We start from the raw sequence: 13,888 nt of genomic DNA, 5'->3' as shown, positions 1-13,888 counted from the left end.
TGCAAATCCTGAATGTGTGCACATAGCCTTAACCCCCCCCCATTCATTATAAGTCGTCCTTGATAGCATCATAATGAATTTGGGGGTGGGAGAAGACATTATCAGGTACTTAACATCCTCAGCTACCTCTCAATTCATTACAAGTCCCTGACAGCTTCTTCTACCACCTTTCAATTCATTATAAAGTGTCCTATGCACCTTACCCCCATCATTGTTCTCCCCCATCTTTGTTCTCCCACTCAACACCTCAGTGTCGTATCCCCAACCCCCATCATTGCTTTCCTCCATCACCCTCCTCATTGCTCTCCCCCACCAGCCCCATCATTGCTCTCTCACACCAGCCCCATCACCCTCATCATTGCTCTCTCACACCACCTCCATCACCCCCATCATTGCACTCCCACATCACCCTCATCATTGCTCTCTCACACCACCTCCATCACCCCCATCATTGCTCTCCCCATCACTGCTCTCACCCACCAGCCCCATCACCCTCATCACTGCTCTCACCCACCAGCCCCCTCACCCTCATCACTGCTCTCACCCACCAGCCCCATCAGCCTCATCACTGCTCTCACCCACCAGCCCCATCACCCTCATCACTGCTCTCACCCACCAGCCCAATCACCCTCATCACTGCTCTCACCCATCAGCCCCACCAGCCTCATCACTGCTCTCACCCATCAGCCCCACCAGCCTCATCACTGCTCTCACCCATCAGCCCCACCAGCCTCATCACTGCTCTCACCCACCAGCCTCATCACTGCTCTCACCCACCAGCCTCATCACTACTCTCACCCACCAGCCCCATCAGCCTCATCACTGCTCTCACCCACCACCAGCCCCATCAGCCTCATCACTGCTCTCGCCCACCACCAGCCCCATCAGCCTCATCACTGCTCTCACCCACCACCAGCCCCATCAGCCTCATCACTGCTCTCACCCACCACCAGCCCCATCAGCCTCATCACTGCTCTCACCCACCAGCCCCATCAGCCTCATCACTGCTCTCACCCACCCCATGCCTCAGTGTATTGGCTAAAACAAAATAAAAAAACACCTCTCTGCCCGCTCCCCTGCAGCATCGTCCTCACTGGCAATTTTCTACCTGACACTGGCGCGCTGCTTGCTGACGTCATCAAGTTGCGCACGCCTGTCTCAGATAGAAAGCCGAGGACGGATCCCTGCAGCTCCACTGCCATTTTCTCCTGTAGGCAGCGGAGCTGGAGGGATCACTCCCTGCCCACCCTGTATGATGAGGGCAATCTGGCCATGGGCCTTACCCCCCCGGAGCCTCGGGCTCCGAGAAACTGGCCAGATAGCCCTCAATATTAGCCAGCCAGCAAGGGTCACCCTGGACTGCCGGTATGTCCGTCCCTGAGTCAAACCTAATAGATATGAACCACATGAGTTATACCATAATCAATTTGTGCAGGCTAAGATCTTACATTTACCTGCCACTAAATGTCAGATTGTAGTGATGGGGTGAATTGGCACCGCGTCCCTGCAGCCTGACGTGCGTTTCACCCAGCTCGTTCCCTCCAAACAGTATCATGACCCCACGTAGTCCTCCAAACCGTATAATAGCCTCCACATAGCCCTCCAAAATACTGCTGCATAATGGCCTCACCTTAGCCCTCCAAATAGTATAATGGCCCATCCTGGGCACTATTCTTATATAATGACCCACATCCTGGCCCCCTTCCTGGTATAATTACCCCATCATGGGCCCCTTCCTGTTCTGCTGTTCTTTTCCAATACATTAAATAAAAAAATAAACAATTCTTGTTGCCTTCCTCCGCTCCCACAACATGCGGCATCCTTTTTTGTAGCTGACTTCAGTGTGCACTGCCATGCGCCGCTTGTGACTGGAACGCTGATGTGATTGGCCGGCGGTGTGTATTGCACTGCAGGGATCTTGGACGCACATTCAGCTGAAACAGGCATTGGCATCAGCGTGCGCTCCTCCAGCACTGGCACGGTTGTGGTCGCACCCTCTGACCCTGCCCCCCCCCCCCCGGGTGTAAATGTCACATCCAGTATGATCCCCCATAGAACCATGGGATATTTCTATTCTAAGTGCAGCTGACACTACAGTGTTAGATAATAGCAATTGTATTAAAGGGAATCCGTCACCAGGTTTTTACTGAGAGCATTACTTTGTACTAGGGGCACAGACCCTGATTCCAGCGATATGTCACTTACTTTATTAAGTGCAACAATTGTGATAATATCATTGTTTTCTATTCTACAGATCATTGCTCTAAATGCTGCTCTCTGTATAACCCCTCCCCCACCACTGAATGGCAGCTTTTTGTGTACACTGTGCATAGGCACAAACCTGCTAATCAGTGATGAGGGCAGGGTTACAGAGAATAATAGAACTTGCATAGCTCAAGACAGCTAGCCCTTTAGTGATACTCTTCTGCTGATAAAACACTGATTTTATTGAAACAGCACAGTAAGTATACATCGCTGGAATCAGGGTCTCTGCTCCTACATCATGCTGGTCTTAGATTTCATAACAAAAACCTGCTGATTCCTTTTGCATTTTCCCCTGTGATCTCCCGTATTATCCAGCACTTTACATTGATGCCGGTTTATAGAGTATCCCCCCTTATATTACTTCCATGCAGAGCATCCTGCTTGTATTATCACCTACATCGGATCAGTGTAAATCAGCTGGGACATAATATAGGAGGGAGAAGTTTTTACATCTGAAGATGGTTTCCTGCAGCTTCTATATCTTAGTATTATTTCTTTATTCTTTTTTTAGAATGTGATCAAATCATCGATCCCGGCAGGAATGCCGCATATGGGCGACTATGAAACATCCAAACTGATCAGCAGTGGAACTTTTGGGTGAGATTACTGTTACCATAAGCTACATTTCTCAGGGTTCTCTATGACCATGCTTTTATGTCTGTGCTCTGTCGGTGTTATCATAGGGAAACAAGATGAGTCCACATCTAAATGTCACTCTTCAGGTCAGTTATATATGGTTGAGCAAACTGATCTGTAGCAAATCAAACTGTTAGGGAAAGGGATTAAAATACTATAATACATTACACTTGCATGTCCTAGAGGCTCATCTGTTCTTATGCTGCCACCTCCACCAGAGTTTCCCGGTTCTCCACGCCGATCTTCATTTTTTCTTCCTGTTCTGGGCTCCATTATAAAGCTGATGAAAATAATAGGCTACACATGATCACGTGAGGTATGACACTATATTGATGTCAATGACCTCTGCACCTTCCAACATGACCATGTCAGTCCAATAACTAGCCTCAGCAGAAGGGAGTGCCAGAACAACTAATGACTGGCAGAGGACGGACGACTGCAGTGATGGACAGGTGAGGGTATAGGACAGGTGGGCCTAATTTTTTAATTATATTTCAACTCCATTTACTCGGCCTTGGGGTATGGGGAGAGCATAATCGTCTTATAACAGCAATTGGAGAACTTGCAATTTGGACCAGTTTTTATTTGAACTGAATCGTATCTACTGGTCAAATATAGCAAATTTGCCCAAGAAAAATTTCTGTCGATTTTCTCATCTATAATGTGACATGGGTGAGGGCTTCAGCAGATGTGGTAATGTGCAGCCCTCCCATAGGTGATCTATGTAGTGCTGTTTTATGTCTTTTTAGACGTAGATTTCTAGTGATAGCCAGACTTCTACAGTCATGGCCAAAAGTTTTGAGAATGACACCAAAATTATATTTTCACATGATCTGCTGGCCTCTGGTTTTTATTAGTGTTTGTCTGATGTTTATATCACATACAGAAATATAATTGCAATCATATTGTGAGTACCAATAGGTTATATTGACAGTTAGAATGAGTTAATGCAGCAAGTCAATATTTGCAGTGTTGCCCCTTCTTCTTCAAGACCTCTGTAATTCTCCCTGGCATGCTCTCAATCAACTTTTGTACCAAATCCTGACTGATAGCAGTCCATTCTTGCATAATCAATGCTTGCATTTTGCCAGAATTTGTTGGTTTTTGTTTGTCCACCCGTCTCTTGATGATTGACCATAAGTTCTCAATGGGATTAAGATCTGGGGAGTTTCCAGGCCATGGACCCAAAATCTCTATGTTTTGATCCATGAACCATTTAGTTATCACCTTTGCTTTATGGCAAGGTGCTCCATCATGCTGGAAAAGGCATTGTTGGGCGCCAACCTGCTCTTGGATGGTTGGGAGAAGTTGCTCTTGGAGGACATTCTGGTACCATTCTTTATTCATGGCTGTGTTTTTAGGCAAGACTGTGAGTGAGCCGATTCCCTTGGCTGAGAAGCAACCCCACACATGAATGGTTTCAGGATGCTTTACAGTTGGCATGAGACAAGCCTGGTGGTAGCGCTCACCTCTTCTTCTCCGAATAAGCTGTTTTCCAGATGTCCCAAACAATGGAAAAGGGGATTCATCAGAGAAAATGACTTTGTCCCAGTCCTCAGCAGTCCACTCCCTGTACCTTTTGCAGAATATCAGTCGGTCCCTGATGTTTTTTCTGGAGAGAAGTGGCTTCTTTGCTGCCCTCCTTGAAACCAGCCCTTGCTCAAAGAGTCTCCGCCTCACAGTGCGTGCAGAAGCACTCACACCAGTCTGCTGCCATTCCTGAGCAAGCTCGGCACTGCTGGTAGTCCGATCCCGCAGCTGAAACAGTTTTAAGATACGGTCCTGGCGCTTGCTGGTCTTTCTTGGGCGCCCTGGAGCCTTTTTGACAACAATGGAAGCTCTCTCCTTGAAGTTCTTGATGATGCGATAGATTGTTGACTGAGGTGCAATCTTTGTAGCTGCGATACTCTTCCCTGTTAGGCCATTTTTGTGCAGTGCAATGATGGCTGCACGTGTTTCTTTAGAGATAACCATGGTTAACTGAAGAGAAACAATGATACCAAGAACCAGCCTCCTTTTAAAGTGTCCAGTAATGTCATTCTTACTTAATCATGACTGATTGATCGCCAGCCCTGTCCTCATGAACACCCACACCTGTGTTAATGGATCAATCACTAAAACGATGTTAGCTGCTCCTTTTAAGGCAGGACTGCAATGATGTTGAAATGTGTTTTGGGGGTTAAAGTTCATTTTCTGGGCAAATATTGACTTTGCAAGTACAGTAATTGCTGTTAAGCTGATCACTCTTTGACATTCAGGAGTATATGCAAATTGCCATTACAAAAAGTGAAGCAGTAAACTTTGGAAAAATTACGATTTGTCTCAATCTCAATACTTTTGGCCATGACTGTAGTATTAAATGTTAGTACATAAGATCATATAATCACTTCTGTAGACGGGCTGTTAATAAGGATTATATACCATGGATTTTCATTCTCTCCAGGGCCGTCTATTTAGTTCGCCATAAAGACTCGCAACAGATCTTTGCTATGAAGAAAATGGCTAAGCGGAACCTGGATACTCCACAGAAAGTGGAACGGGCCTTTCTGGAGAGGGACATCTTAATATTCGCAGATTGTTCATTTGTTGTCGCCATGTTCTGCTCCTTTCCAACTAAATCTCATCTGTGTATGGTCATGGAGTATGTAGGAGGTAGGACACGTACATTGTATTTTATTCAGCCCATGTCCGCTTTCATCTGCTCACCTCTCATATCATTAAGACTTGTCCACATAAATGGTTACATCTCCACAGAGCATTTACTATAGGTTATCTAGTACCAAGATGTCCGGAAAGTCATTGATCTGTGTAATCTTCCCTGTGTGTCCGCACTGAGCAGTTCGATAACTCCAGCTGTAGACGACATGTGACTTCACTTTATTATTAGTTTTATGGAGGACATTTCACCATGACCTCAGACTAATATTATGTGTACTATACATTATATATTTATATATTCTCTCTTGCTCCAATGTCTCCTCTCACTTCCCATTATACATCATGGTGATCCACTGTATAAACTACTCACCTGTAATATTTCCTTTCTTCTATAGGTGGAGACTGTGGGACCCTTCTAAGCACCAGGGGTCCTTTATCTGTCCCCTTGGCCCGCTTGTACTTTGCAGAAGCGGTTCTTGCTCTGGAATACCTGCATAGTTATGGTGTGGTGCACAGAGACCTGAGGCCGAAGAAGTAAGCGGCCCCTGTAGTTTACTAAAGAGGGGAAAGTTATAATTTATTATCACTCGGTCGGTGAGGCTAAAACCATCTTCTCTTTCACAGCTTCCTGATAACATCTGCTGGACACATTAAAGTCAGCAATTTTGGGCTTTCAAAAGTTGGTCTAATGATGCCAAAAACCAATTCCTACAAGGAATTACCAGAGGACATCAGCAGAGAGTTTCAGGATTGTGAGGTCGGCAACACTTACAAGAACTCAGCTTGTTCTTTACAAATCTCATCACAGTATTGCCTCTTCTCTACGTTCTTCTTTTCTAGAGAACTTCATTGATTCTATCTTTTTTCATTGTGTTTTCATAGCGAGAACTTGTCAGAACTATAGTTTCATCAATTTCATCTTTTTTTTTTCTGTTGGTTTACAGGTCTGTGGCACCCTGAATTACATAGCCCCAGAGGTCATCCTGAAGAAAGGCTATGGAAGACCTGTTGACTGGTGGTCAATGGGGATCATCCTACATGAATTTCTTGTGGGATGTGTACCTTTTGATGGGGATTCCCTAAATAATCTTTATAAAAATGTTGTCACTGGTAAGTAGAATAATTTGATCATTACTTTGACTGGTTACATTCTTTTGCTTTATTAAATGCATTTTGTTTATTTAATTTTATTAATAAATTAGAGGTTTTATTTTCTATACAACAGACATAAATTGGGATTGTGATCGTGCTCCTTCCCAAGATGCTCAGGACCTCATCACTATGCTGCTCAGACCAAATCCTGTGCATAGACTTGGGACAGGTAACATATAAAAGTATTAATATTTACTTATCACACCAAGGACATATCGTTCATGTTCATGAGGCACTTCTCTACCAGCTCGTCCTTTTCTTGTTCTCCATACTATGTCTTTCAGTCTATTTCCTTCATGCTGGCTCAGTTTTGTCATTTTTTCAGATTAAGATAAACTGTTCAGCTATGGATCAGTCTCTGACAATATCCACATCACTTTTGTATTTCTTTTTCCAGGAGGAGCATTTGAGATTAAGGGTCATCCATTTCTGATTGACTTAGACTTTGACAACCTTCTAAGTCAGAAGCCGGAGTACATTCCTCAGCTTGTGTCAGATGTGGACACCAGGTTCTCGATCAGTAAGTAGAATGAGACATCATCTAGACTAAGCAACTGTTTGTCTTGTCTTCCCTAATATGTGACCATCAGTTCCCATTAATATTAGTGATAAATGGTGACTGTGTTATACTGACAACCTCTAATAATACTTCATTACCTATGTCTTGTACATCACTCTGATATAAACAACCATCTAGTCTCAGAGGATGAGGAGGGCACAAGTGAGGACAATGAGAGCCTTGACTTCCTAAATTTTACATCATCTTCTGAAAGACATGCTAAAGTAAGTATATGATCAATAAATCTAAAATATGTAAAAAAAAAAGTATTTCATATCTTATTGTGATCTGCATTTAGCTCTGTAAAACAGCTAGCAGGATGATGAACAATGAGGATCACAAGCCCCCTCCAGAGTGTACTCCAGCATCCAGCACAAACATCTCAGCAATGTGAGTAGATTATGGAGTCATTACTGGGAGCTCCAGGCATATATATGTACACAACACCAAATATAGGACATAAATACTGTAATATCAAATGCAGCATCCACCGCCCCATGGTTAGTGGTTATTGTGCTTTTGGCTTTAGAAACTACTGGTGATAACTGCCCATAATTGCGGCCAGTCATGCAATTTTAGTGCTGCCCACACTGTAAGAGAGATGTAGTATTACATGCCAGACATTATTAATAGTTGTTTTCCACTCCGCTCTATAAAAGGTAGTTTTGAGCAGAGGACATTCCCCACTATAACAGTCAAATGTCCTATTAGACCTTATAATCAGGGTCCTTCTAGTGAGACAATCCCTTTTCTACTGCGCTTACATGTGATTTACACATTTTTCTTCTTCCAAACAGGCAGAAAGAATCTTTTCCTGTATCTAATAGAGACGATGCTATTAGCAGCTTGCCATCCTCGTCCCCATTGTCAGGTATGTACATGTCTACAGCACCAACAATGTGACTGATGGCTTCAATATTTCCACATGGTTTTTCTGCAATTGGTCTCCTATGTTATGAATGTTTCATGGATCCCAATTATGTTGACCGTGGACCCATACTGCATCTCTATTTCCATTATCCATGTTATGACAAAGCAGATCCTATAAGAATATATTGTTACTGTGTTTTGTTTTTTTGTTTTTTTTACTTTCTGATTAGAATTTCCAGCTCAGGAAGAAAAAACATCTGAGTAAGAGCCAGAAAAATCAGAAAAGGGGGGAAAAAGACTAGGTACGTGTGAGACTCAGTTCCATATTGTATGAATTCATGTAGAGCAGAAGTTATCTGTCACTGATAGGATTGTCACCTGTATGATGGCTGACAATGATCCCTGACCTCTGTATGATAAGAGTCCTCTGCTGTCTGGCCACATTGACCGCACAGTAGTAGTATGTCAAATTGAGTCCCATCACTTACATTCTGTTTACTTCTCACAGGTTCCATCTTCCGCCGGATCTTATCATCCTGCCGGCGTTGATTATCCAGGGCTGCTCGCATATTTATAGGTCATTAGCTAAAAGACTGGAAATCTCTGCATCTAGGGTCCTGAAGTACAGCAGATCCACCAACACCGCTTTACCTGCATAGAAGGACCATCACTAGCTTCCTGTGGCCTTCTGATTGTTGCAGCTCAACCTGGAGGTGTTTAACACCTCTGTCGCCAGGCTCCACAGTATTCCTAGTGCTCTCCTGATTTAACTTTTACTGATCACCTGGTATCTGACCCCCATCCTTCGATCCTATTATTTTATTTTATTTTATTTATGCGAAAAAATGATTTACCATATTTTTCGGACTATAAGACGCACCGGACCATAAGACGCACCTAGGTTTTAGAGGAGGAAAATAAAAATAAAAAATGTAAGCAAAAAATGTGTTCATGATGCACTTTTAAGGGGGGGGGTCTTCTGCTGACACTGGTATAGAGGTAATGTCCCCCAATTCTGACAATATCCCCCATCCTGGTATATATGTCCCCCCCTTCCTTTTATACGTGGTCCCCATCCTGGTATGCCTGGCATCCCTCCATCCTGGTATGCATGGAACCCCTCCATCCTGGTAGGCATGGCACCCCTAATCCTTATCCTGGCATGCATGGCACCCCTCATCCCTGTCCTGGTATGCATGGCACCCCTCATCCCTGTCCTGGTATGCATGGCACCCCTCATCCCTGTCCTGGTATGCATGGCACCCCTAATCTCTATCCTGGTATGCATGGCACCCCTAATCCCTATCCTGGTATGCATGGCACCCCTCATCCCTATCCTGGTATGTATGGCCCCCTCAGCGTTACCCTGGTATGTATGGCCCCCTCATCCTTATCCTAGTATGCATGGTCCCCCTAATACCCATCATGCTGCACATAAAAAAAAAAACACTCCTACTCACCTTTCTTCTCTCCTCCAGCGCTGCGTTCTGTCTGCCCGCACTGATCTCTCCATGTGAGTCGCGCATGGCGTCACTGCCATGCGCGGTACACAAGGAGAGATCAGCTGCTGGAAGTCACTGCTCCACATGCCGGGACTGTGTGCGCGGAGAGCAGTGACTTCATGCTCCTTCATAGCCGGCACACAGCGTAGCCACGCTGTGGCTCCTGCTGCTGCCGGGCTATCGCGTGTGCCCGCTTATTAAAGGGCATGAATATTCACCCCCTCCCCACGCTCATGGTTGAATATTCATGCCCTTTAACAGCAGGAGCCATGCTGCGGCTACACTGTGTGCTGCTATTAAGGAGCATGACTATTCACTGCTTCCCATGCCCCATGGGGCGTGGGGAGCAGTGAATATTCATTTTCTTTAGCAGCAGGGACAGTGTAGACTGCAGCAGGCGGCTGCTGCCTGCTGTGCCCCGCTCCTCCACCACTACCGCTCCCCCCACACCCTATATATATATACACACACACCCCCAACATTCGGACTATAAGACGCACCCCCCATTTTCCTCCAAAATTTTGGAGGAAAAAAGTACGTCTTATAGTCCGAAAAATACGGTAACATTTTTTACATTGCAAACCATCACTTGCATGATATTAAATAACTTCTGGATATGGCATGGACCCTCAATTATTAGCACATGAACTAAACTATATAGTCCAGTAAAATAAAATACACAACACGTTATTTTTTGGTATCAAAAAGGCCACAGCTTTTATTTTAAGCTTTCTGGATATTCAAAATGGCTACCAGGGTTCCATTAGGGTTCAACAGAAAACAGGCTTTATCACATTATCAGTAATAACACTGTTCTACATGTTTTCAAAAGTCGTCAGGTTCAGTTATGAAATGAGCCATTTGTTCATGATTTTTCACCTCCTGAATTCAAATCTGACAATGAAAAATTTTAGTTGGCTCTTGTTTCTATGATATTGAAGAGGTTTCCTTTTACTGCTATATATAAGTGATGCATAAAAGTTTCAGCATCTTTATAGTTTCAAAAATAATGTTTTAAAGATGCTGAATATTTTGTTATGCCAATTTTCTGATATTTATTTAGAGGAAACTTGGCAGCAATTCAAATGACTAAAACATGTCTAAACACTATTGCGAATTATAAACAGTTACAGAAATTGCACTGCAAAATTTGGTCCTCATTCAGTGACCACTTTTTTTTTTTTTCTTGTCTCTTATACTCCTGCATCAGATCATCTCTTACAATTGTTCAACAGTAATCTGCAAGCATTGATGGATTCAATTTTTCTTGATATCTATTCTCCATAGCCACAATATCTTAGTGAAATCTCTCATAGTGCTCGTCATTCACTGCTTTGCAGTTTGGTTGAAGAAAGTCTAGATGCAAATGTAAGAAACATATCTTCAAGGACTTGTTACAGCTAATATATGTTTTGAAGAGAGTTTCCACCAACTCTTCATAGTTATCTGCTCTTGAGTTTCCCAAAAAATTAGTTACCCCTAATGCGAATGCTAACCATGCAGCCTTTTCCTTTTCCTGCAATAAACCGACAAACTCCACATCATAAAGAAGCTTACGAATTCGAGGTCCAATAAAGACGCATTCCGTTATCTTTGCTTCACTTAACCTTGGAAATTCATCAATGAGATACCCTAAATGCTTTTGCATTTTTATCCATTGCCTTTACAAAGTTCATTATTAGGTCCAATTTGATATTCACTGGTGGTAACAAAATCTTATGTGGGTCAGGAAGTGCTGTATGTAGGACACTTTTACTCCCTGGCTGAAGTGAATGTCGGAGAGGCTAACCTCTTTTATTGTAGTGAAATTCTCTTGTACGACTATTCCACTCACACAGAAAGCCGCAGTACTTTGTGTACCACCCTGGAAATCAAGTAAGAGGGCAAAAACCTTTTAGTCACCACCGAGGGGGCCACAAATGTTGGTCATAGTTCAGGCACCTCAACAGCTGTTTTAAGTTGTCATAAGTTTCTTTCATGTGGACTGCATAACCAACTGGAATTGAAGGTAACGCAGTGTCATTATGCAGCAAGACGGCTTTTAGGCTTGTTTTGGACGAATTGATGAGCCTCCATTTCTCTGGATTATGACTTATGTTCAGAGCTTCCATTAAATTATTGAAGTTGTTGCATGCCACACGGTCGCCCTCCATGAAGAAGTATTGGACAAGATCTTTTATCAAGGTTGCAGAACAAAGAAATCCGAACATTGCCAGCTAGGAGATTCCACTGCTGTAAACTGGAACCTAAGAGCTCAGCCTTACTCTTGGGTAGATCCATATCTCTAACAAGATTGTTCAGTTCACTTTGTGATGGTAAGGTGTGGTTCAGTTGAGGTTGCTGACAAAAGTCTGTGTAGTGAGAGGAAGTTGCTCCATGACAACAAGCACCCTCTTGTTCCTTACTTGACAGAAAATGTTTTTGGTGCCATTGGAACCGGCAGTTCTTCTGTATGCTGTACTAGGTGTATTGCAGATGGAATGTTTGGATACTGTAAAGTCCACTACTTCCATGAAACGCTTTTCCTAATGGGGGGCACCATGCAGAAATAGCAATTTGTAGTGTGATTGGTTGACTTTCTCTAAATCATTAGGACTGCAAAAAGCATAGATTGCCTCTTCCCATGCAACCAATGGGTAAGATGTGATGCACATCTATTGCAGCATATGTGTGGAGCCCAACTCTTGTCCTGATCTCAATTCTGCAGCCAAAATACAGGTTGTAGGCTTTCCTTATCATGGCAGTCAAGTTTTGCCTTTGTGCCGCAAAAGTGACTTCTCAACATATGTACACTGACTAGCAAAAGGGTAACAATCTTTTGAACTTTTGACTTTCAGGCTCCATATGTCACCATCCCCTACTGTTTCTAACGTGAGACTACTATCATTTTATAGACAATCATCTTGGCTGTCTCATACAGAAATTTGACTCGCAACTATTTAGCATATGATTAGTTATGCCGATTATTGTCATGTCACTGCATTGTTAGTGCTTTGCTCCAGGTAGTGGAAAAATCTTTCTTCCTGTATACTACAAAATACATCCTGTTCTCACATTCCCTACTAGCTCAGTGTGTTTATTAGGTTGATTCCCAAGTAAAGAAACTGCTTCGTCCAGCTAATCGATAGCAGTTTCTCGGCCAAGAAAATTGCCAAACTGCATCATGTGAGTGCCATGACAGTTGGAAGAATACAAAATGAAGTCCGTCCATCCATTCAAAAGCCAAGAGGTGGTTGTCAAGGCAAAATATTGGAGTCAAGAAGTCGGCTCATCACAAGGTCTGTCAGTTCTGGCGTGACAAACACTGCAGAGGATGTGGCTCGTATGCTTCGTAATTGTGAGATCACAGACATCCATGCAAGCACCATGTGATGCACGTTACACAAGAATGGGATGTTGGCCCAAAAAAGTACAAAAAGTGGACAGTAGAAGATTGGAAATGGGTGATTTGGAGCGAACAGAAAAAGTCCATAGACTACGCTCTGATGGGTGCAAATGGGTCTGGAAGAAACAAGGTAAAAGGGGTTAATGGATCAAGAAATTTAAAGAACTGTGAAGTTCGGTGGAGGAAGCCTGATGATATGGGGTTGTTTTACAGCCAAAGGCGTTGGATACTTGATTAGGATCGATGGTGGTCTTAGTGCTGAGCTATATGTGAATATCCTACAAGATGAGTTACTTCATACACTCGAGTACTATGGGGATGAAAAGGACGACGTAGTGTTCCAGCAGGGCAACGATCCAAAGCATACTTCGAGATTGGCGAAGAAATTGTTAAATGACAATGAAGTAGAGGTGCTGGATTGACCCCCACAATCCTCAGAACTCAACCCAATTGAACAGTTGAAGAAAAAGTTGTATACATACATACATACATACCCAAGTGAATCGACAAGTATGCACCAACTTTGGCAACGTGTGGAAAAGACCTGGGATCAGATTTTGGTTGAGACTTGCTTAAATCTGATCGAAAGCATGTCCAGAAGGTTTCAGGTAGTCTTGAAAGCCAAAGGTGGATTTACAAAACACTAACAAAATAATAAAAATTAAAATTTAGATTTTTAGAAGCAAAACCGTAACTGCAGTGAAATGTCAAGAAATTTGCATAACTAATCATATGCTATTTAGTTGCCATTCAAATTTATGTATGAGACAGCCAAGGTGATTTCCTATAAAATGATGGTAGTCCCATGTTAGAACCAGTAGTGGATGGTGAGATATGAAGCCTGAAAGTCAAAAGTTCAAA

At 43.2% G+C, this 13,888-nt stretch overlaps 1 protein-coding gene across 1 annotated transcript in view; it reads left to right on the top strand.

Annotated features, from left to right (window-relative positions):
- Positions 1-9,084, top strand: part of LOC141157233 (microtubule-associated serine/threonine-protein kinase 3-like) — a 38,912-nt gene extending 29,828 nt beyond the window's left edge. The window contains exons 3-14 of the mRNA XM_073644243.1: positions 2,777-2,862; positions 5,345-5,553; positions 5,955-6,093; positions 6,184-6,316; positions 6,504-6,669; positions 6,785-6,880; positions 7,109-7,231; positions 7,409-7,494; positions 7,569-7,660; positions 8,068-8,141; positions 8,371-8,442; positions 8,649-9,084. Of these exons, the coding sequence (XP_073500344.1) occupies positions 2,777-2,862; positions 5,345-5,553; positions 5,955-6,093; positions 6,184-6,316; positions 6,504-6,669; positions 6,785-6,880; positions 7,109-7,231; positions 7,409-7,494; positions 7,569-7,660; positions 8,068-8,141; positions 8,371-8,405 (1,239 nt within the window). The 3' untranslated portion in view covers positions 8,406-8,442; positions 8,649-9,084. The remainder of the gene's footprint in view (positions 1-2,776; positions 2,863-5,344; positions 5,554-5,954; positions 6,094-6,183; positions 6,317-6,503; positions 6,670-6,784; positions 6,881-7,108; positions 7,232-7,408; positions 7,495-7,568; positions 7,661-8,067; positions 8,142-8,370; positions 8,443-8,648) is intronic.
- Positions 9,085-13,888: the final 4,804 nt, after the last annotated feature.

This window comes from Phyllobates terribilis, unplaced genomic scaffold (assembly GCF_046119375.1).
Source record: "Phyllobates terribilis strain yellow unplaced genomic scaffold, ASM4611937v1 Scaffold_8__6_contigs__length_399053987, whole genome shotgun sequence".
Taxonomy (NCBI): Eukaryota; Metazoa; Chordata; class Amphibia; order Anura; family Dendrobatidae; genus Phyllobates; species Phyllobates terribilis.
The sequence above is the reverse complement of the archived record's forward strand: the minus strand, read 5'-3'. Positions and strand labels throughout refer to the sequence as shown.